The sequence below is a fragment of the Cnephaeus nilssonii genome (assembly GCF_951640355.1).
Source record: "Cnephaeus nilssonii genome assembly, chromosome: 11".
Classification (NCBI taxonomy): Eukaryota; Metazoa; Chordata; class Mammalia; order Chiroptera; family Vespertilionidae; genus Cnephaeus; species Cnephaeus nilssonii.
In genome coordinates, this window is record NC_137082.1 from 15,176,381 (window position 1) to 15,196,728 (window position 20,348).

Below are 20,348 nucleotides of genomic sequence, written 5' to 3' on the forward strand. Positions count from 1 at the left end.
AGACAAACGCTTGCACCTTGGCGCTAACCAGACAATAAACTAATCCACTTGAAGGCTGTTATCTGAGATAGGGTGGGGGTGGGGGGTGCTGGGAGCTCAGGCGCACACTGCACCGGGAAAGGAGTTTCTTTTCAGCCTCTTTTCATTCCAAAAATAATAATAATAAAAGAAGGAGAAAGAAAAGGCATGAAGTCAAAGAAATTAGTGTTTCCAATACAAGGGGAAAGACCTTGTATTTTTAATTATTGGAAGTGCTTTTATGGGTGGGGAGAGCAAGGGGTGCCGCCTAGGGCTGCCCAAGCTTTTGGCTCCTCAAGGCCACCCCCCCTTTAGAGCCCACCCCCAGAGTACCCCCCCCCAGGACTTTTCCTGCCCTAAACTCCACTGGAGGACTCACCTACCTAGCAAGCTTTCACCAGCCGGAAAGCGGAAGGATGTGGGCAGAGAGCCTCCCATTTGGCCCTGAAGCTCAGCCCGGGGAGGACAGATGCAGGGCGAGGGGGTGGATGCCATCTCAGCCTGCCCACTGCATCCACAGCCCGCCTAGCCAGGCTCCTAGGTATGGGGTGTGCCCAGACCTCTCCTCAGTTACCAAAATCACCTTCCTGTCTGCCTGGTTTTCCCTGCTTAGACCTCCCCCTCCCCCAACAGGGGGCGTAAGGCCGCAGTGTGGGAAAGTGAGGATGGGGGAGGCCGGACACACCAGGGCCGCCCCCAGGCTCCGCGCTCCGAAAAGGCGCTCGTGTTTGAGCTACCTGGGAAAGTAAACAGGTAAACACTGGGCCGCCTTGGAGGGCCACTTGTCTTCGAGTGGGAACACTTAGCCTGTGTACATTCACCCCCCAACCCCACCCCACCCCCAACCCCAGGCCTCCGCCGATTGTTGGGCCTCCACCGATTGCTCGGCCCCCGCCGCCCTGTGCAGCCGCCTGCGGTTGGGTCTCTTGGGAGCCCTGAACCGCCGAGAACAGCTTAACGGCCTGAGAAGCCTCCCAAAGGGGAAAGACTCTCTTCCTCCCCTCCTCCACCTCCCCTCGGGGCCTGCAACTCCCCGTCCTGAACGTGGGAAGAAGGAATACAGAGCTCGGAATTTGTAAGGAACGAGGAGCCCCATCGCTGAAAACAAAGACCAGGGCCCAGAGGACCTCTGGCCGCTCAGGTGGCCCTGGCAGGGGTCATAGGTGGAGTTCGTGCCAAGCCTGTCTCCCTCCGGCCTAGAACATTCTGTGATCAAACTTCCAGCACCCGTCTCAACTTCGTCCCCAAGTTTGCAGCAGACACGCACAGGGCAGAGCGCTGGCGAGCTCTCCGAATGCCAGCCCTGATGCAACGCGGGACAGTGTCTTCTCCCCGCAGAGGAAACCTGGGGAGAATGTACTAAAGAATTCGAGTTGGGAGGCTAGAGCACATCCATAGCCCGCCAGCCAGGCTCCTAGGCATGGCGTTTCCCCAATTACCAAAAGCTCCTTCCTGCAGCGCAAGAATACACTATGTTCAGAAACGACGGGGGCGGGGGGGGGGCGGGGTTGGCGCGGGCCGGACCCTCTCAGCCTTCTGCGTGTGCGGGGTCTCGCAGTACAGGAAGGCCCTGGCTCTAAAAGTCCGGGTGTGGTGCTAAAGGAGACCTCCTGGAGAGTTCTAGGGTGCAATCACCTAGTTAACTGGTGTGGAAAGGTGCGTTTGTGTCTCGCCCCTCACTCTTCCGGCCACAGGGAATCCGGGAGGCCCTGGAGCGTGCTTTGGGCCCCGGATCTGCCCTCAGCCGCCAGCTGGCCCCGCACAGGCCTACAGGCGTCCACAGCCTACTCCTGGGGGACTTGCATTTTATGATCTTCCTCTAACAAGCAGAGTTTCTCCCCTTCAATTAGGGGCCTCCCAGGAGTCTCCCTGTGCCATTTCAATTGCAAATAGTGCTTTTGGAAGCGGGCACGGGAACCGCGCGGGCAACGAAGAGACCCGGAAAATGGACTCGCCAGGTCCCAGGAGAGAGACAATGAGCGCAGGGGCTCTGGCAGGGCGCAGAGCATGGAGTCTGGAGGCCAGGCGGAAGCTACCTCCGCTCCCTGCCTGCCCCGGAGCCCCAAAGCACGGGTAGTGCTGAGTAAGGGCAGAGCAGGGAGTGGATACCCCGCGATGGCCTGTGTGGGCAAGGGAGGGTGGCCCTGCAGGTGCTCCTGGAAGGGGGCAGTGCGACCCCCGCGTGGAAGGCCCCGGATAGGTTGAGGTCAAGGGTAGGCGGCGTGAGGAGCCTGGCCTTGGGTGAATTGGGCTGGGGACAGCACTCCCTCTCCAGGATCCATTCCCACGAGCCAGGATTCCCCGTGGGAAGGTTGTCTCTCAGGTGCTCTGAGGTACAAGCCCCTAAGGGAGGAGACTTGATCAAGAGGGGCAGGGCTGATCAGATCCAAGGAGAAAGGCCCACCATGTTGGGGGAAGGGAGGGAGAAGTTGTCAACTAAAGAGAAAGAGGTGAAGAAATGAACAGGACCCCTGGTAGGCGTTGGGGGGGGGCTCTTTCTCCCCCCCTCAATGATGACTCATGGGACATGCAGAAAGGGACACTTCTCGCCAAAGACCATTTTCCACCCAATCCAAGAATTGGCCTGGCCCTTCCCCATCCCGGGAACCTGTCCTGATGCTTGAGAGACAACCCACCCTTTCTCCCCGGGACAGAGGAGGATGAGGAGGGACCACAGGAGAATTTCCCGCAGGGCCTGGACTGGGGAACTTTTTCTGGCCAGTTATTTATTCAGCAGCTGAGTAACAATGGCTGGGGCAGGCCCGCCCACCCCTGCATCCCCCCCCCTTTCCAAACTCTCCCCCCACACACACTCCTGCCGGACCAACTTCCCTCCTCCCACGTGAAAGGGGGAGAGGGAGGGGGAGGCAAGGAGGAAGCAGGCTAAGAAAGGCAGACTGGAGAAAGAAAAAAAAGCACGAAAAGTAATCGGTTCGAGGAACACGATTCAAACCAGTTCTAATTCTTGCGGCGGGGGGAGATGAAGGAAGGGGGGGAACGGAGAAAAGAAAAAGTAGGAAGAGAAAGAGAGAAATGGGGAGCGTCGACATGAAGGGGTTTCCTTAATATTGTGGACGGATTCAGAAATGAATGAAGAGATAGTCCATTGAAAAGGGTTGAATGCCATGACAACTAGGAACAACCTTAGATTTATTCCAAACAGTTAGGACACATTGAAAGAGAGCGTCAATCATGTATTATTTCGCCACTGAAATAAATGCAAAAACCGAGCCGGGACAAAGGCTTCCAACGGGAGCGGGACATTTGTCTACATTTCGCTCATTGTCCGCAGCTTAGCAATCGGTTTGTATTTGTGTTTGCCCGGGTCCGACCACCCAGGACGCGCCGGCGAGGAGCTCCCTCTAACCTGGGCCATTGTCACCCACGTCACATACTGGAGGCGAGGCAGCGAGGGCTGCAGAAAGCCGCCGAGCGGCTCCGGGAGGGACGCCCTCGCCCGGCCCTGGCAACCCGGGGGCGACAGGGGCGCAGAGGCGGCCGCAGCTGCACGCGAGAGGGACGCGGCGCCCGCGCGCGCAGTGGGGCCGGCGCGGCGGCGGCCTGGGCTCCGCGCGGACGGAGAGGCAAGACCAGGATTTCAGCGGGCGGCCGCCCCAGCCCCCCAGCCCCCAGGCCAAGCACCGTCCCGGAGCTCAGTAGGGGGCGGAGGTGGAAAAGGGTGGCAACCTCTCCACCCCCGACCCCCCAAAAACACCTGAGGGGAGGGCCAGGAAGTGCGGTGCCTAGGAGAGGTGCCGTCCCAGGAAAGTTGTTCCCTGGCTGGCGAGAGGTTGGGAACAGAACCCACACCTAACGCAAGCTGGGCGCCTGGATCTTGTCCTCGGCATGCGTCCCTGGGCGTCCAAACGGGGACAAAATGAAAGGATTCACTTGGAAGAGGAAAACGCAGCATCATCCGCCCGCCCTGCGACCTCCACCCCCCGGCTTTGGGGGTCCTCACCCCGGGCCGGAGACAGCAACCCCGCCCCCCACCCCCTTCCCGCTCTCCACCACTGCAGGAGTCTACAGAGGGAGGGGCTAGAGAGAGAGAGAGTGACACATTAGGGGACAGGAAGGTTGCGGGGCGGTCTGCCTTACCCTCCACCCAGAGAACGCTGCCAGAGGAACCCCGGAGGCATCTGGGCAGGGGTTGGTACCCCGCCTAAGTTAGAATTCCCCACCCCCACTCCGCCCCTCCGGGGGCCGCCTCCAAGCAGCAAGTGAACTGCGCAGCCATCCTTTGGCGCTAAGAGATGGAGGGGGAGGCGGAGTGAAGGAAATAAATAAGTCTTTAGCAAATAAAGGGGGGCTGGGGCGCGGGGCGGGGGGGGGGGGGAGGGCTGTCGTCTGGTGGTGACTTTGGCCGGCCCTAGCCGATCTCTCTTCTGGGTTTCAGGCTCTTTCGTCCTTAACTGGAATCAATTAGTTGCCTTGTCATTTCTAGTACTCATCCTTAAGCCTCAACCAAAATATTGACCTAGGAGGCTTACAGAAGTTGGGCTCTTGCCATTTGAACCGGATCTTGTTGAGGGAGCCACCAGCGATGGGAAGGAGAGATTTCCTCGGCTCAGCAGTCGCCCCCTCCCCCTTCTCCAAAGGCGCCACAAATCGCCAATTTTCCGGCTTGCTGGGGGCCGGCGCGCGGGGGCGGGGAGATGGGAACCCGAGAATTTTAAGGAGGATTTTTTTCCATCCTCTCGGTCTGTTTTGTTTTCTCGCCTCCTCCCCCGCTTTTTAAAAGATGCAATTTGTTAAAACGGCGCTTTCAAGTGTGTGGACTCGCGAGCGACAGCGGTGGTCCTTTGTATGTAAATACTGAGGTTTTTAAAAAAAAAAAAAAAAAAGGCTCGCCCCGTCTTTGCAATTAATTGACACGTTACACCTCTCATCTTGCTGTAGAGGGCCGTTGGCTGGGAGCGCGGAGCTCCCCAAAACCCACAATTTCAAATCTGCAAATACTGTCTTCATCCACTTGACTTCCAAGACCCGCCCACACGTGTCCAACCTTTGGGTTTTAATGTCTCTCCCCCCCCCTTTTTTTTTTCAACCCTTCTCTCGCTTCCTCCCTCGCTCCCCATCCCTCCCTCTCTACTTCCCTCCCTCTCTTTCTCTCCCCTCCCCCCCCCCCTTTCCCCAGGTTCGCGAGTGGAGCCCAGCCTTATATGGACTGATCGCTCGGGCAATGGCCCATTTTCTCCTCGCCACCAGCCGCCACCGCGCGCCGAGCGGCCACCGCAGCCTGAGCTGACGCCGCCTTGGCACCCCTCCTGGAGTTACAAACTAGGCCCAGCGCTCGGGCCGCCCAGCTCCCTGCATCCATTTCCGCGTCTTTTCAGAGAACAGAGAGGCGCTGCCAGCGCTGGGCTTTATCCCCCCTCCCCTTCCCCATAGTTGTTTTTCCCCCCCTCTTTTTTTAAAAAAATAATTATATCAATAATTAAAGCCCATCCCTTCTCCCCTTCCCCATCCCCTCCCCCCACCACCCCCTCCCCGTCCCAACTGGGGAGCGCCAAGAATTGGCCAAGTGAAGCTACAACTTTGAGGCACACATTCCGAGGTCCCGAGCCATGTCGCTGACCAACACAAAGACGGGGTTTTCGGTCAAGGACATCTTGGACCTGCCGGACACCAACGATGAGGAGGGCTCGGTGGCCGAAGAGCCGGAGGAGGAGAGCGAGGGGCCAGAGCCCGCCAAGAGGGCCGGTCCTCTGGGGCAGGGCGCCCTGGACTCGGTGCCGAGCCTGCCCCTGAAGAACCCCTTCTACGACAGCAGCGACAACCCGTACACGCGCTGGCTGGCCAGCACCGAGGGCCTGCAGTATTCCCGTAAGTAGCGAAACTTGGCTGCCTGGGGCGCGGCCGCCTCTATTCCTGTGGCCGCAGCGCTGGGCGCAGTGGGGAGAGGGAGAAAGGAGCTATCGCAGCCCGGATCCTCCACCCTGCGCTCCTGCCAAGATTTGTAAAGCTTGTTTAGGATGCCCTGGCTGTTTCCTTCTCATCAAGCGCTCCTAGTCCCGTAAAAGGACTTGGGCTCAGATTTTTATTTTTTTCAAAGAGAAAAATTAAGAGAAACAAAACAGGGCAGGGGAATAACTCCCAAGGTTACGGAAGCCCCCCAGGACTGTAGCTCCCCCCTTCCCTAAGGACAGCCAGGAGACACTGGCCTGGGGCCCTGGAACCAGCCAGCAAGCACTGGGTACCGGTGGAAGGTGGGGGGGGGGGGGGGGGCGCCTGGTGGTCCGGGTATAAATAGCTCACCCTGGCCCTTGACTGATCATAGAGGACGCTTTGTGTGGAGTGGAGGGTGTAAAAAAAAGTCCGAAAACAAAAAAAGGAAAAGCCCCCAAAATCTGCCTTAAATGCCAGAGCTGATCAATGCCCGGATTTTCTTTTAAAAATCTGCCCACGTCTCTCCGGAAAGAAAACTGCTTAAGGGGGCAGAAGCCCTTAACCCGCGATGATCTCCGCGCGCCACTCCCCCGAAATATGCACCCACGCTGTCCGAACCCCCAGAAACATAAGCCCTGAGTCCCCAATCCTGGCTTCTCTTTCGCCCGGCGGATGCCAACGGCTCCGTCAGGCGTGGAGCCGAGCGGGGGAGAGGGGGGTGCGAGGGGCCAAGGCGAAGGCAGTGGGCTCGGCTGCAGGGCGCGGAGGACCGATGGCGCACGGAGGCTCCGGGCGCGCAGGGTCTGGCTGCCCTGGCGCACGGCCTCCCGGCGCCTGACGCGCTTCTCTCTCCCTCAGTGCACGGGCTGGCGGCCGGCGCGGCGCCCCAGGACTCCAGCTCCAAGTCTCCGGAGCCTTCAGCCGACGAGTCACCGGACAATGACAAGGAGACCCCGGGCGGCGGGGGGGACGCGGGCAAGAAGCGGAAGCGGCGGGTCCTCTTCTCCAAAGCGCAGACCTACGAACTGGAGCGGCGCTTCCGGCAGCAGCGGTACCTGTCCGCGCCCGAGCGCGAGCACCTGGCCAGCCTCATCCGCCTCACGCCCACGCAGGTCAAGATCTGGTTCCAGAACCATCGCTACAAGATGAAGCGCGCCCGGGCCGAGAAAGGTATGGAGGTGACGCCCCTGCCCTCGCCACGCCGCGTGGCCGTGCCTGTTTTGGTCAGGGACGGCAAACCGTGCCACGCGCTCAAAGCCCAGGACCTGGCAGCCGCCACCTTCCAGGCGGGCATCCCCTTTTCGGCTTACAGCGCGCAGTCTCTGCAGCACATGCAGTACAACGCCCAGTACAGCTCGGCCGGCACCCCCCAGTACTCGACAGCACACCCCCTGGTCCAGGCCCAGCAGTGGACTTGGTGAGCGCCGCCCCTCCGAGACTCGTGGCCCTGGGCCCAGGCTCCACCCCGGCAACAGCGGCCGTGGCGAGGAGAACTTGGTCCTGGTTGCTATTATAATAATAATTATTATTATCATGGAGCCGAGTTGACTCTGGGCTCCGTCGGGGAGGCGCCGGGAAGCTGCCGCCACCTCCTTGGAGTGGCAGATCCATCCGCCCAGAGCCGCCCGGCCCCTCTCTCCTTTTGAACCTTTGGAGAGGGCTGAACTCCTTAAGCCGTGTTTACAGAATGTTTGCGCAGCTCCGCTCCTTTGCCTCTCCCCGGAGGGGAGGGAGGGGACCGAAATCGACTCAGAGTTAACGTCCTGACTCCGGAAGGAGAAAAAGACCAACCTCCCTCCCCTTCCCCCTGCTTTTGTGAATTTTGTTAAATATGTTGGCGTGAGTAGCGATATTGTCAACAGTCTTCTTTTAAAGCAAGTGGAGAACGTTCAAGTATAGAGGATTTTTGTCTCCTTTTTATAAGAAAATGCTAAATATTTATGGCCATGTAAACGTTCTGACAACTGGTGGCAGATTTCGCTTTTCGTTGTAAATATCGGTGGTGATTGTTGCCAAAATGACCCTCGGGGTGGGCCTGTTCTCCCTGGAGGTCCAACTCCTTTCTTTGTGGTTTGTTTTGGTTTGCTTATGTTTGGTTACCTCTGTTTTCTTTGCTTTTTTTATTTTGTTCAGTGCAAACATTTCTCAGATATAAAAAAGGAAAATGTATAGATAGGCGCGAAGCCCCCTGCCCTATCACCCGGGCCCTGAGCCCCGAACTTGGAGCTCAGTGGTTCTGTGAGGTTCCCCAAGAGCGCCGGGCGCTGAAAGCTTTCGATTTTTTTAAATAAGAATTTTAATAAAAATCCTGTGTTAAAAAAAAAAAAAACACGCCCGGCCCTCCGTTTGTCATACTTTGTCGCCCTGCGCCGGGCCGAGGCTTCGGGCAAGGACCCCGGCCAAGCCGCTTGCAGCTCTGTTCCCCACGCTTCTCCTCTGGGCTGCGGGGAGCGGGGCCGGGCCAGGGATGCCCGGGGCGCAGGGAAGGCTCCCGGACGGGCCGGCCTCCTCCGGGCGGGCGGTTCAGGCCCCGCATCTCAGACCCCCGCTGGGGAGCGAGCGCTTGGCCTCGGGCCTTCGAGCCGTGGACCTTCGCCCGGGGTCGCCCGCCTGCACTGGGGCGCGTCGGCCGGCCGCGCGCGCTGTCTGAATCCGGGGCCGGGGCGTCCTGGCTTTGGCAGAAAAAGTGACTTTGGAAAATGCAAAGGCGAGGGAGCAAGCCCCCCTCGCTCTCCCAAATCAACGAGTGGCTCCTTCAGCCTGAGAAGCTGTTGAAGCCACTACACTCGATGACTTTCACTTTGTTGCATTTGATTTACCTCGCGCTAAGAAGGGAGGGGGGGGGGGCGCTGAGCCTGAGGCTGAGACTAGTCGGCTTTCTCTCTATTCCCCACCCCCTTTTCAAAATCTGCGACCCGAGGCGGCTGAGGAGGCCGCTCCAAAATCTGGGCTCGGGGGCGGGAGGGAGGGGGGATTCGGGGAGCTCTAGGCTTTGGCTGTAAGGAGCGCCAGGGAGGGAGTGGGGTGCTGCGCCTCCTCTAAGCTCTTCGGCATGGGGGAGCCGGGGAGCAGGAGTCCGTGGCCATACCTGCCAACAGAGGCTCTCCCCTGCCTTCCGCCCCCCCCCCCCCATCCTTCCTGCGTTTCAAGCCCCCTGATCTGGGACTGGATCCCCATTCTCGTCATCTCCTAGCATTTGTCTGCGCGCAGTGCCCTAGGCCAGCTTTTTGGCCTGAAGTTGGGGGGACTGCTTGCTAAAAAGTTGAGTTTGAAGGTGGGTGGTGTGCGCCGGCCTCCCAGACTGGGATGAGAGGAGCGTCAAGTGCGCGAACAGCCCCGGGTTCGCCCAGGGGAGGGCGCAGGGCCCTTCTCCGGTAGACAACTGATTCCATCCACCTTTGGCGGGTGCTGGTGCACACTTGCCCGCGCGGGGTCGTGCGGACCTGGGAGGAGGGGGCCTTTCTATCTCACGGATTTCCAAAAATACCCGAGGCCCTGTCGCTGAGAGCCAGGCGAGTGCTCTGAGACGCCTCCGCACGGAAAGCCTGCCCCCTTGGGAAGTTGTACACCTCCTTCCTTCCCCAGCTCCACTCTGCGTGGACGGACGGGGGGGGGGGCGGCGAGGAGGCTGAGCAAAGGCAGCGGTCCCAGCTGACTTTCTCGCTCCCCCTCTAGTTGATGATCAGATTTAATTCAATATCTAAAGCAAACACGATTATCCGTGTGACCAACTCTGCGCGTCAATAGCACTCAGCGCTCCCCGCCCAGGGACGTGATTAAACGCTCCTCCCGCCTCGGGTAATCGAGGGGCCGGGAGTCTTTCTCTGAGGCTCCTCAGAGGCCCTTCCCAGGCGCAGGTTCCTCCGGGTCCACCCAGGTCTTCCTAGACGCCGGAAAGTCTCTCTTTGTTCCCCACACCAGGTTGGAGCTGAGTCAAGGCCAGGACTCTGCCCTCGTGGTTGGTTGTGCAATTGCGGATGCCCAAATTGCCGCGGTACCAACCACTGAGCATCCTGCTCCTAACTTTCCCGTAACCGCCAAATCCCGGGCAGGGAGGGGAGCGTGCACAGCCTCTTGGAGTGGGGTCGTCAGGAGGCCTGAGGCACCGACCCAAGACCACACTCTTTGACCCCAGGTCTTCCTGGGCCGAGGCTGACCAGAGGAGCTTCCGGACTTCCAAGGGGGAAGGAGGCTGCGTGGCAAGTCCCAGCTCTCGCAGGCCTCCCCGTGTGTGCTTTGGGGCAGTGGCCAAGCCCGCGGGCCCGCGGTTGGGGTGTGCACGGAGCGGCAGGGAGCCAGGGAGGTGGGCCCGCCCCTCTCTGTCCTCGGGTCCCCAGGGAGTCAATAAAAGCGCCCGTGGAGCCCTGTGTGGCCCTAACCCCGGCGCCCTGGGAGCGCACCCGGCGGCCGGTCCGCTCTGGCAGTCTATCTTCGCCCAATCTACAGCGGGCCGCACAAAACGGCACAATGGGGCGCTGGGAGCTGGGGATGTTAGAGGCGTGCATATTAAAGAGGGACAGAGAATGGGTCTCTGGGGACCGAGAAGGGAAGGAGAGGGCCCGCCCTCCCCCCCCCCACCCCGCACCATTCAGCGCGCTTATCGCGGGCAGTGAACCCCGGAGTCAGGCAGAAGTCTCCTTGGGGTTTTGTTGGGCCTGTCACTGGGTCCCTTTGTCATCCGCGGGCTCCATGCTGGATTCCATATGGCCAGCTGGGCCGAGGGAGCGCGAGGAGGGACCCGCACAAAACCCAAATTGTGTCCGGCTTTCAAACCCTTTATTGTTGTCTGTGAAAGGAAGACGCATTAAAAATTCGTGCTATATCTATTGGGGAGGAGGTTGGAGGAGGGGAAAAAGCCACCCCTGTCTTTGATGGCTTCAGAGGGCGCTTGCCCGCCCAGGCCCCGCGACACACTGAGAGCTGGATCTCTCTCTCCTCTCCTCTCCGCCCCCCCCTTTCTCTCTCTTTCAAGAGATCTCTCTCCCTCTTCCCCCCCCCCCCCCGTCTTTTCCACCAAATATCTGCTGTAACTCTGGGCGCCTTCAGCATTTGGATGCATTTCGCGCACTTGGCGTGTCTGGTTCCTCGGAGCCGGCAGCTAGGCTCCCCCTGTCTGGGCGCCCCGCATCCGAAGCCTCGGACTATGCCGGGCTCAGGACACTGGGTGCCCAGGGCCTGGGGGGCGCTTGGCCCTCTTGGGCTTCGCGGTCCCAGTAGATGAAAATCCAGTGCCCTGGTTCCCGCGCGGATGCGTCCTGGCGCCCCGGCGCCCCGGAGCCTTCCTTGCACGCATTGCCCCGAAAGGCTCAGGGAGGCCCAAGGGCCCCTCAGGCCTGAGCCCAGCTGGTTCCGAGCCCTGTCCTCTCCGCCTGCAGCACCGCTCGGTTACTAACACCTCGTCATTGGAATTGCGCATAGGGAAGATGGTACCATCTTCACCGCACCCCCTCCCGGGTGAAGGAGGAGAGAGGCCTTCCTCTTTAATTCTTACTGTCTCCAGCGTCGTTTTGTTAGCAAAATTCAGCAACAGGGAGACGGAGCAAGCTTCCACGGAATGTGCCCATTTCTGCCTCCCCTGAGCAGTCCAGGTTGTCACAGGGCAGTGGGAGACCTTTGGGGCCCTGTCCCTCCCCAGTAACTGGCTCAAAAACTCCCATAAGCAACCCCAAACAACAACAACAAACGTGTGCCAAACAAAAAGCTCATGCCGAGTGCTGTGGAAAGAGAACTAGGACCCACAGGTGTCCCCCCTTGGGGCAAAGTGATTCAGCCCTAAGGGGCACAACAGAGATGGTAGGAATTACAGCTAATCCAAAATCTGGGTACCCCCCCCCACTTTCCTAGTGAGTACCACTGGTGTATTTAGTAGAATCAGATAACTTGATAAGCCTAAGAACCCCCTTCTCCACCCCCACCCCCACCCCCGCCAGGGAAATCGCTTATTTTTCTTACCTATTGACTGTTGGGCTTAGTTGAGACCTGGTGTGGATTTCTCCAGCCTTTTCAAGAGCCCGGTCATTGAAAAACTAATCCAATATTTACCGAACATAAGGACAGTTCTCAGACGTATTTATTAAGGCCCGTGTCTAAGTGATTGCTTGGACTGGAGACATAGGCCAGGGGAGGGGCGTCCAGGAGCCCCAGGTCCTGGGGGGGGGGGGGGTCTCCCATCCAGAGCTAGGAAACCAGGCGTGAGTTGGTGAGATGCTGAGGTGCCCCTCCCATGCCTAAGTGGCATGTGGATTGGATATTGTGTTGGCAGGTATTTCAGGAAATATGTACTTGTGGCTTCCTGAGAGGCCGGGCGCAATGACACTCTAAACGGTGTCGATATATCATCTTTTATCCAGGATCTTCAAATAAACCCCTGATCCCCCCAGCGCATTATAGCCGCCGCTATCTCTCCAAGGAAGCGATCTGAGTTTTATTGCTTTCACCAACGCCCCAACTCTCTCTCTCTCTCTCTCTCTCTCTCTCTCTCTCTCTCTCTCTCTCTTGATTCTGCGCCCGCGCACAGGCACACACTCACCCTCCCCCCCACCCGGTCTGGTTTTTAAAGGCTTTAATTTTCTTTTTCCTCCCGGGGCATCGTTGTTAATAAAAAGACGAATAGGCCTCGGCGCCGCCAACCGAGCAAGTGGGAAAATGCAAGCCCGCGGGCGGACCCCGCGTCCCGCAGACGCACCGCCTGGGGCTGGAGAAACTTCCCGCGCGGGGCCGCCAGGAGGCACCCGAGCTCCGCGCTCTGCGGCTCCCAAACCGGATTAGAGCTTCGGAGTCCGCCGGCGGCGGGAGCGGGCCCGCTCCCCGTTGACCTGCGGATGCACGGGAGGCTTGGGAAGTGCTCGTCGACAGGGGCCACTGCACTTGGGGGCACTTTTTCCTCTCTTTGAATCTCCCCATCCTTTCTCCACGTATGTGCAGCCTCCCGTCCCCACCCCAGTTCACAAACAGCAGTGAACTGACCCTGTGGTCCAGGCGCGCGCTGGCCATGAGGAGGGTTCCACAGGGGCGCACCGCGAGCCGGAGCGGTTCTCAGGAACATATGGACCTTGTGGGCGAACGCGGGGTGGGCAGTTCTGCAAGGGTGCGGTAAGTCCAGGTGGTTCAGGGAGTGAGAGAATAAGAAAGTGTTCTGTGTTTGGTTTGGGGGAGAAGAGAAGGAATAATAGGAAGAAGAGACCCTCACTTCTCGCCCTTCATCGACTTGGGGCTGCAGCTACTCGGGCTCACCCCCAATCCCAATCAGGTGCACCTGCGGTTTACAGCAACGAGAAGCGCAAAGGGAAGCCTTCCTGAGCCAAGGGCGAGCGGTGCAGTGGCGCTATCTGACCACCAGGCGGAGACGCCACGCTGACACCCAGATTTGGGGTCTGGGCGATGGAGGCGAGAAAAGGCCCCTCGCCCCAGATGAGATGATCTGTATTGAGGCCTCGACTGGAGCGCAAGGATATCCGAGACTTGAACGGAGACCAGGCGGTAGATGCCTCCTACCTCCATTCCTGCCCTGTTGTCTTTCTGAGAGAATTCGTCTGGGCAGCAGACCAGGAGCCGAAAAGATTAAATTCTTGTGTCCTCCCCCCCCCCCCCCCACCACCACCAAAATAAGGCCTGAAATTCCATCTTCTTCAGTGGATTCATGAGGTGGAACACCCATCAAAGGCATTCGTGGCTCCAAATGTTGATCCCTTCACTTTCTTAAACCCTCCCACCCCCATACCTGCGGGTCCATGTCAGATTAGGGAATCTGCAGTGCTCAATTTGGCCGCCTGGTGGCGCGATTGGATAAGAAAAAACTTGCCCTTCGGGCCCAGCCCAGGATGGAGTGCAGCTCAAACACGTGCCGGATTTAAGAGATGAGTGGGAAGGTGTCCTTCACACCAGGGCTAAGGTGGTGTGTGAGTGTGTGTGTGTGTGTGTGTGTGTGTGTGTGTGTGTGTGTGTGTGTGTGTGTTGTGTGTAAGTGCGCGCGCAAGTGTTGCCCACTTGTTTTGGAGAAGGAAGGACCAAAGTTGCTAAATCTTGGTTCCAAGACAATTAAAAGGCCCTGCCCTTGAACTTGGCACCTGGAATGTGATGGACGAGGCTAAGGTCATCTATCCCAGCCCAATCCCTTCCTCCCTTCCCCTGCCCCACTCGGGCTGCTAATGCCAACACACGTGTAACTATCACCATCGTAATCAAAACATAGAACATTTCCATCACCCCAAAATATTCCTCCTGCCAGAATACTTAGAGGTATCAAGTGAAAATCTTCCTGGAAAAAAAATCCCATCCCTTTTCTTGCTGCTTGTTTTCACCTGAGGTATTTTGCCTTTGCTTATGAAATAGTACAGAGAACGCCACACTTCTCTGCCCTCAGCCCCCAGGCCTGAAGACAATCACCACCACTATTTATTGAGTATCCACTACGTCCTGGTACCTGCTAGGCACTTCTACATCCTTTCATCTGACTGTCACACCCAGTCAATCCTTCAGCAGGTGAGGAAACTGTCTCAGAGGCGTTAACACTTGCTTGTATGAACAAGGCAGCGTTCTTACAAACAGCAAGTCCAGGGGGTGGAGGTGGGCTTTACCAGGGTGTCCTATCCCATTTCCAGGGAAGAGGGGAGGGGTGGGGAAGGGCAAACACATCCTCCTGTTCTTCCGAAGGCAGCTGGGTGGCGGGCTTCTCCCGGGAGCAGGTCCCTGCCAGGCCCCACCAGCAGCGAGTCTCAGGCCCCAGCCAGGCTGGTCTGGGCCGCAGCCCCTTAACTTCTTTCAAGAAGCCTATGCGTGCGCGCACGCGCGCGCGCGCACACACACACACACACACACACACACACACACACACACAATGCTGTGTGAGGGGAACAGGCTGAGGGGTACACTCGGTCTGTTCTCTGTTCTCACTCCTGAGCCTGTGGCCTGCCATCTCTTTGGTTTTGGTGACAAACACAAGTCCCCTCTCCCCCAGAATGATAAAGGGGACAGGGAAAATAGATTTTGATTGCAAATTGATCTTATATCCTTAAATAATTACCTGTCTTTTACCTGATGTGGAGGAAACAGGAAATAAGTTAAAATGTTCTTTTGGAGGGCGGGGGGGGAGGGGGGTGCTAGGTTCCCTAATCTGAGAGATTTACACTAATTTACTTAAGTATTTAATTCCAGACCTCTTCATGTGTCCCTAACTCTGCTAGCAACCACATACAAGAATGGCCTCCGCCTAGACCAATGTCAGGTGGGAGGGCTGGATCTATGAGGTCAAGCCAAAGGAATTCACTCTTAGTGTCTTCGGAAGGAAGCAGACCCCTGACAGTCTGACCACAATGTCCAGTCCTTCTCTGCCAGCTCACACGCTCAACTCCTCCCAGCATGAAGGGTCGTGGCTCAAGAGGAAGTGCTCATTGCAGACAGCAGCCCCCGCCCATCCCCCCAACCCCAGGGTGCTCCCTCTTCCCACTTGTGCCTAGGGCTGCCTGCTGCCAGCACTTGCCAGTCACTGCCTGGAGGGGGAGCAGGAGGGCGCAAGCCCCCCAGAACAGTTTGCCAGTGCTGGGCCGTTCATGGTCTCCCACCAATCTCAGGGGAGGTGGGTGGGTAAATACTGCGGCTTCCCGGGGCGGGCGGGCGGTGGGGGGGCGGGGGGGGGGAGGTGGGACAACTGGGAGACACGTTCTCAGCCCCCTCCAGAGTCTCCAGGTGCCTCAGTGGCAATCTGCTCATGAACACACCGTACAGTGGGTTTCTTTCCCTTCTTGTCTCACCTTCCCACTTCCTGTTGGTCCTTCCGGGGTCCTCTCTGTTATTAACTACTTGTTCACGAAACGTGTCTCAGGATCTGCTCCCGGGGGAGCCCAAACAGAGGGACACAAACCTGAGGTCTCACTTCCTGCTTCATCCGGGACCTGACGTTGGTCTCTGAGGTCACCCCAGAGCTAAGGTCCCATCCCAAAGTCCCTTCCCCCATTATTCCTTGGGGATGTCCAGCATTCACACATCTCTCTGTCTTCAGTAGAGTTTGGGGTGGCACGGAATCCATGGCAGCTGTGTGACGGGGCCAGGAGGCCAGCCCGCCTGTCTGGCTCCCCGTGGTCAGGCCTCGGGAACACCGCCGCTCACACCGAGCCAGAACTGTGGCTCCCGCCCCCTCGGGCCCAGCCACAAGGCCGGTGACCCGGTATTTTCCCATCAGAAAGGAGCTCCCGGCTCCCCTGAGCACAGCTGGCTTTCCTGCCTCCCACTCCGGTTGGCAGAGTCCCACTGGTCAGGTTTGGGTCCAAAGCACCTGATGGGCCGGTGGCTTCCCTGCAGCCCGGGCTCCATGGGGACTTCTGTTTGGGGAACACAGGACACGGGACACACAGCACAGCCCAGGGTGTGGCACCACAGGCCGGAAGAGCCATGCTCACTGCACAGGAGAGGCTGTGGGGATGCGTGTTCTAAACCGAACTGTGTCTCCCCCCCCCCCCCCAAATTCCATGCTGTAGTCCCAACTCCCAGAGCCTTAGAGTGGGACTGTGTTAGAGATAGGATCTTTGCAGAGGTAATTTTTCCCCCCCTCACCTGAGGATATTTTTTCCTTTGCTTTTCAGAGAGAGTGGAAGGGAGGGAGGGAGGAGGAGGAGGAGGAGGAGGGGAAAGAGAGAGAGAGAAATATCGATGTGAGACACATAGACTGGTTGCCTCCCACACATATCCTGTCCGGGAGTGAGGAGCGAACCCACAACCCAGGTACATGCCTTGACCATGAACCGAACCTGGGACCCTTTGATGCAAGGGCCTGTGATCTAACCACTGAGCACACCAGCCATGGCTGAAGAGGTAATTTTGAAAACGAGGTCATAATGGTGGGCCCTAACCCAATATTCCCGGTGTCCTTATAAGAGGAGGAAGTTAGGGCGTCAGCACACCCCAGGGAAGACCTTGTGAGGATACAGCAAGAAGACAGCCACCTGCACGCCAAGGAGGAGCCTGCGGAGAAACCAGCCTGCTGGCTCCTTGTTCTCAAATGCTTAGCCCCCAGACTGCGGTTCCCTCCCTCCTGTCTTCGGTACTTGGTTACGGCAGCCCGAGCAAGCTCACGCACACACACACTTCAGAGTCTCACAGCCAAACACGTTTACCTCGAGTTTCACTAAGAGGCTTAGACTTTTGCGTCCTGAATCCCACCTCGTCCTCTTGTGTCCTCTTGTCGAGGTTGAAATAAGCATTGCCCACGGCTCTGATGTGGTGGGATCCTGCCCCATGAGGCAGTGTGTTGTTGCTCTAGGCCCCTGTGGGCTCCAGGCACCACGCTAGCATCCATCAGCCCTTAGTGACTCACAGTCACATTATTGCCCCAAGTCCACCCAAGTGTACCCCATGGACCCAGTATTCCAAACTGTACCTTCACAGCCGCACAGACCATAGAGCGTGCATGGGAAGGCTGCTCCCGGCCAGAGAGCCTTAGTCCTAATGAGATGGGAGCGAGGCTGTAAGGGCAGATGGGAATCCCTCAGTAGGTGGACTGAGGGCCAACAGTGTTCTCAACAGATCCTCTCGTGTCTCTGAGGCAGATGCAAGAGAGGCTATGTCCCATATACAGGAGAGGCTGTGTCCCATATACAGGAGAGGCTATGTCCCACATGCAGGAGAGGCTATGTCCCACATGCAGGAGAGGCTATGTCCCACATGCAGGAGAGGCTATATCCCAGATGCAGGAGAGGCTATGTCCCACATGCAGGAGAGGCTGTGTCCCACATGCAGGAGAGGCTGTGTCCCACATGCAGGAGAGGCTATGTCCCACATGCAGGAGAGGCTATATCCCAGATGCAGGAGAGGCTATGTCCCAGATGCAGGAGAGGCTGTGTCCCAGATGCAGGAGAGGCTATGTCCCACATGCAGGAGAGGCTATGTCCCAGATGCAGGAGAGACTATGTCCCACATGCAGGAGAGGCTATGTCCCACATGCAGGAGAGGCTATGTCCCACATGCAGGAGAGGCTATGTCCCACATGCAGGAGAGGCTATGTCCCACATGCAGGAGAGGCTATGTCCCACATGCAGGAGAGGCTATGTCCCACATGCAGGAGAGGCTATGTCCCACATGCAGGAGAGGCTATGTCCCACATGCAGGAGAGGCTATGTCCCACATGCAGGAGAGGCTATGTCCCAGATGCAGGAGAGGCTATGTCCCACATGCAGGAGAGGCTGTGTCCCACATGCAGGAGAGGCTGTGTCCCACATGCAGGAGAGGCTGTGTCCCAGATGCAGGAGAGGCTATGTCCCACATGCAGGAGAGGCTATGTCCCACATGCAGGAGAGGCTATATCCCAGATGCAGGAGAGGCTATGTCCCACATGCAGGAGAGGCTATATCCCAGATGCAGGAGAGGCTATGTCCCAGATGCAGGAGAGGCTGTGTCCCAGATGCAGGAGAGGCTATGTCCCACATGCAGGAGAGGCTATGTCCCACATGCAGGAGAGGCTATGTCCCACATGCAGGAGAGGCTATGTCCCACATGCAGGAGAGGCTATGTCCCACATGCAGGAGAGGCTATGTCCCACATGCAGGAGAGGCTATGTCCCACATGCAGGAGAGGCTATGTCCCACATGCAGGAGAGGCTATGTCCCAGATGCAGGAGAGGCTATGTCCCAGATGCAGGAGAGGCTATGTCCCAGATGCAGGAGAGGCTGTGTCCCACATGCAGGAGAGGCTGTGTCCCAGATGCAGGAGAGGCTATGTCCCAGATGCAGGAGAGGCTGTGTCCCACATGCAGGAGAGGCTGTGTCCCACATGCAGGAGAGGCTGTGTCCCACATGCAGGAGAGGCTGTGTCCCACATGCAGGAGAGGCTGTGTCCCACATGCAGGAGAGGCTGTGTCCCAGATGCAGGAGAGACTGTGTCCCACATGCAGGAGAGGCTATGTCCCAGATGCAGGAGAGGCTATGTCCCAGATGCAGGAGAGGCTATGTCCCAGATGCAGGAGAGGCTATGTCCCACATGCAGGAGAGGCTATGTCCCAGATGCAGGAGAGGCTATGTCCCACATGCAGGAGAGGCTATGTCCCACATGCAGGAGAGGCTATGTCCCACATGCAGGAGAGGCTATGTCCCACATGCAGGAGAGGCTATGTCCCACATGCAGGAGAGGCTATGTCCCACATGCAGGAGAGGCTGTGTCCCAGATGCAGGGTAGGAGCACAAGGCTAACTGAAAGCCCCTGAGCGGAGAGGTGGGAGGGTTTGGAGCAATGACGAGCTCCCTGTGTGTGTGCCTGGCCCCTGGAAGGCAGATTTCTAGTAGGCGACTTGCATTTGTTCTTGTCTCCTCGGGGCAGGGATCAGAGTTGCTCAAACTTTGGGGCACAAATGAGTCATCTGGGATTTTGATCAGATTCTGATTCCGCCTGTCTAACAGGCTCCCCGGGGCTGCTGCTGCAGGGCTACCGGTGGGGTAGCGAGGGCCTAGATCAGGGGTTCCCAACGTGGGGCACACGCCCTACAGGGGGGCAATTCGATTTTTAAGGGGGGCAATTTGAGAATGAGTTATTAACAGTGAATTTTTTGCATTTCTTATGCTCTAGGGGCCTCATATACAGTATATAAATATATATTGTGACATATTAATGCATTTCAGTTCTCTATTATATGTTTTGAAACTTTATTTGCTATTTTTTCCATATCACTTCATATTATTATTTTTTTAAACAATTTCTTAGTGATTCGTTCTCAGGACTTCAACTGTCCTTTTGTTCTTTTATTTTTCTCTTTCATGGATGCCATGTTCTTTGGGAGCTTGTTTAGACCAAGTTAATGGCCTTTTAGGCTTCCTCCACATGAATAGGAGTTCACTTTTTGAATAGTAAGAATTATATGTCACAGCGGGGCATCAGGCTTTTAGAGATGCTTAGGTGGGGCGTGGCCAAGAACAGGTTGGGAACCACTGGCCTAGATGAAACTGCACACCTCGTGCTGGAGATGACCCTATTAAGTTAGCAATAGAAAGCCTGCTGGAACGGTGGCCACCCGGGAACAAGGGCAGAGAAGGTTTGTAAAGGTCTTTGGATCATTTGGGAACTAAATAATCAAGAGCCCTATGAGTGAAAAGTAACCCAAAATGTAAGTTGACTATTAGAGGGAGAAGAAGTCGGAGCATCCCGAAATCTTACCTCCCCGAATTGTTCAGATGAGGAAACAGACCTGAGAGGGAAACGTCTGCTCCAGGTCCCAGCCAGGTGCTCACAGCAGAGCGGGGACGCCAAGCTGGGCCCCTGCTGCCAACGTCCTTCCTCTCCGAAGCGACACCCTGCTGGGGGGCGGGGAGCGGGGAGACACCCTGCTCAGGGGACACGGCAAAGACTGAACTGACCTATCTCCCAGATGAAGGCCATGTGACTGTTTACAAAACACAAACTGGGAGAAGAATCCTGAGTCACGTGCAACCTCGGGCAGGTTACCTGTGCTCTCTGAGCCTGTT

The 20,348-nt window shown here is 57.6% G+C and overlaps 1 protein-coding gene across 1 annotated transcript; it reads left to right on the forward strand.

The window, feature by feature from the left end:
* Positions 1 to 5,585: 5,585 nt before the first annotated feature.
* NKX2-2 (NK2 homeobox 2) lies at positions 5,586 to 7,328 on the forward strand (the record flags this gene model as incomplete). The annotated part of the gene is made up of 2 exons (XM_079784993.1): positions 5,586 to 5,844; positions 6,766 to 7,328. The coding sequence occupies 2 exons, from the start codon at positions 5,586 to 5,588 to the stop codon at positions 7,326 to 7,328; spliced, it is 822 nt and encodes a 273-aa protein (XP_079641119.1).
* Between the last annotated feature and the right edge of the window lie 13,020 nt (positions 7,329 to 20,348).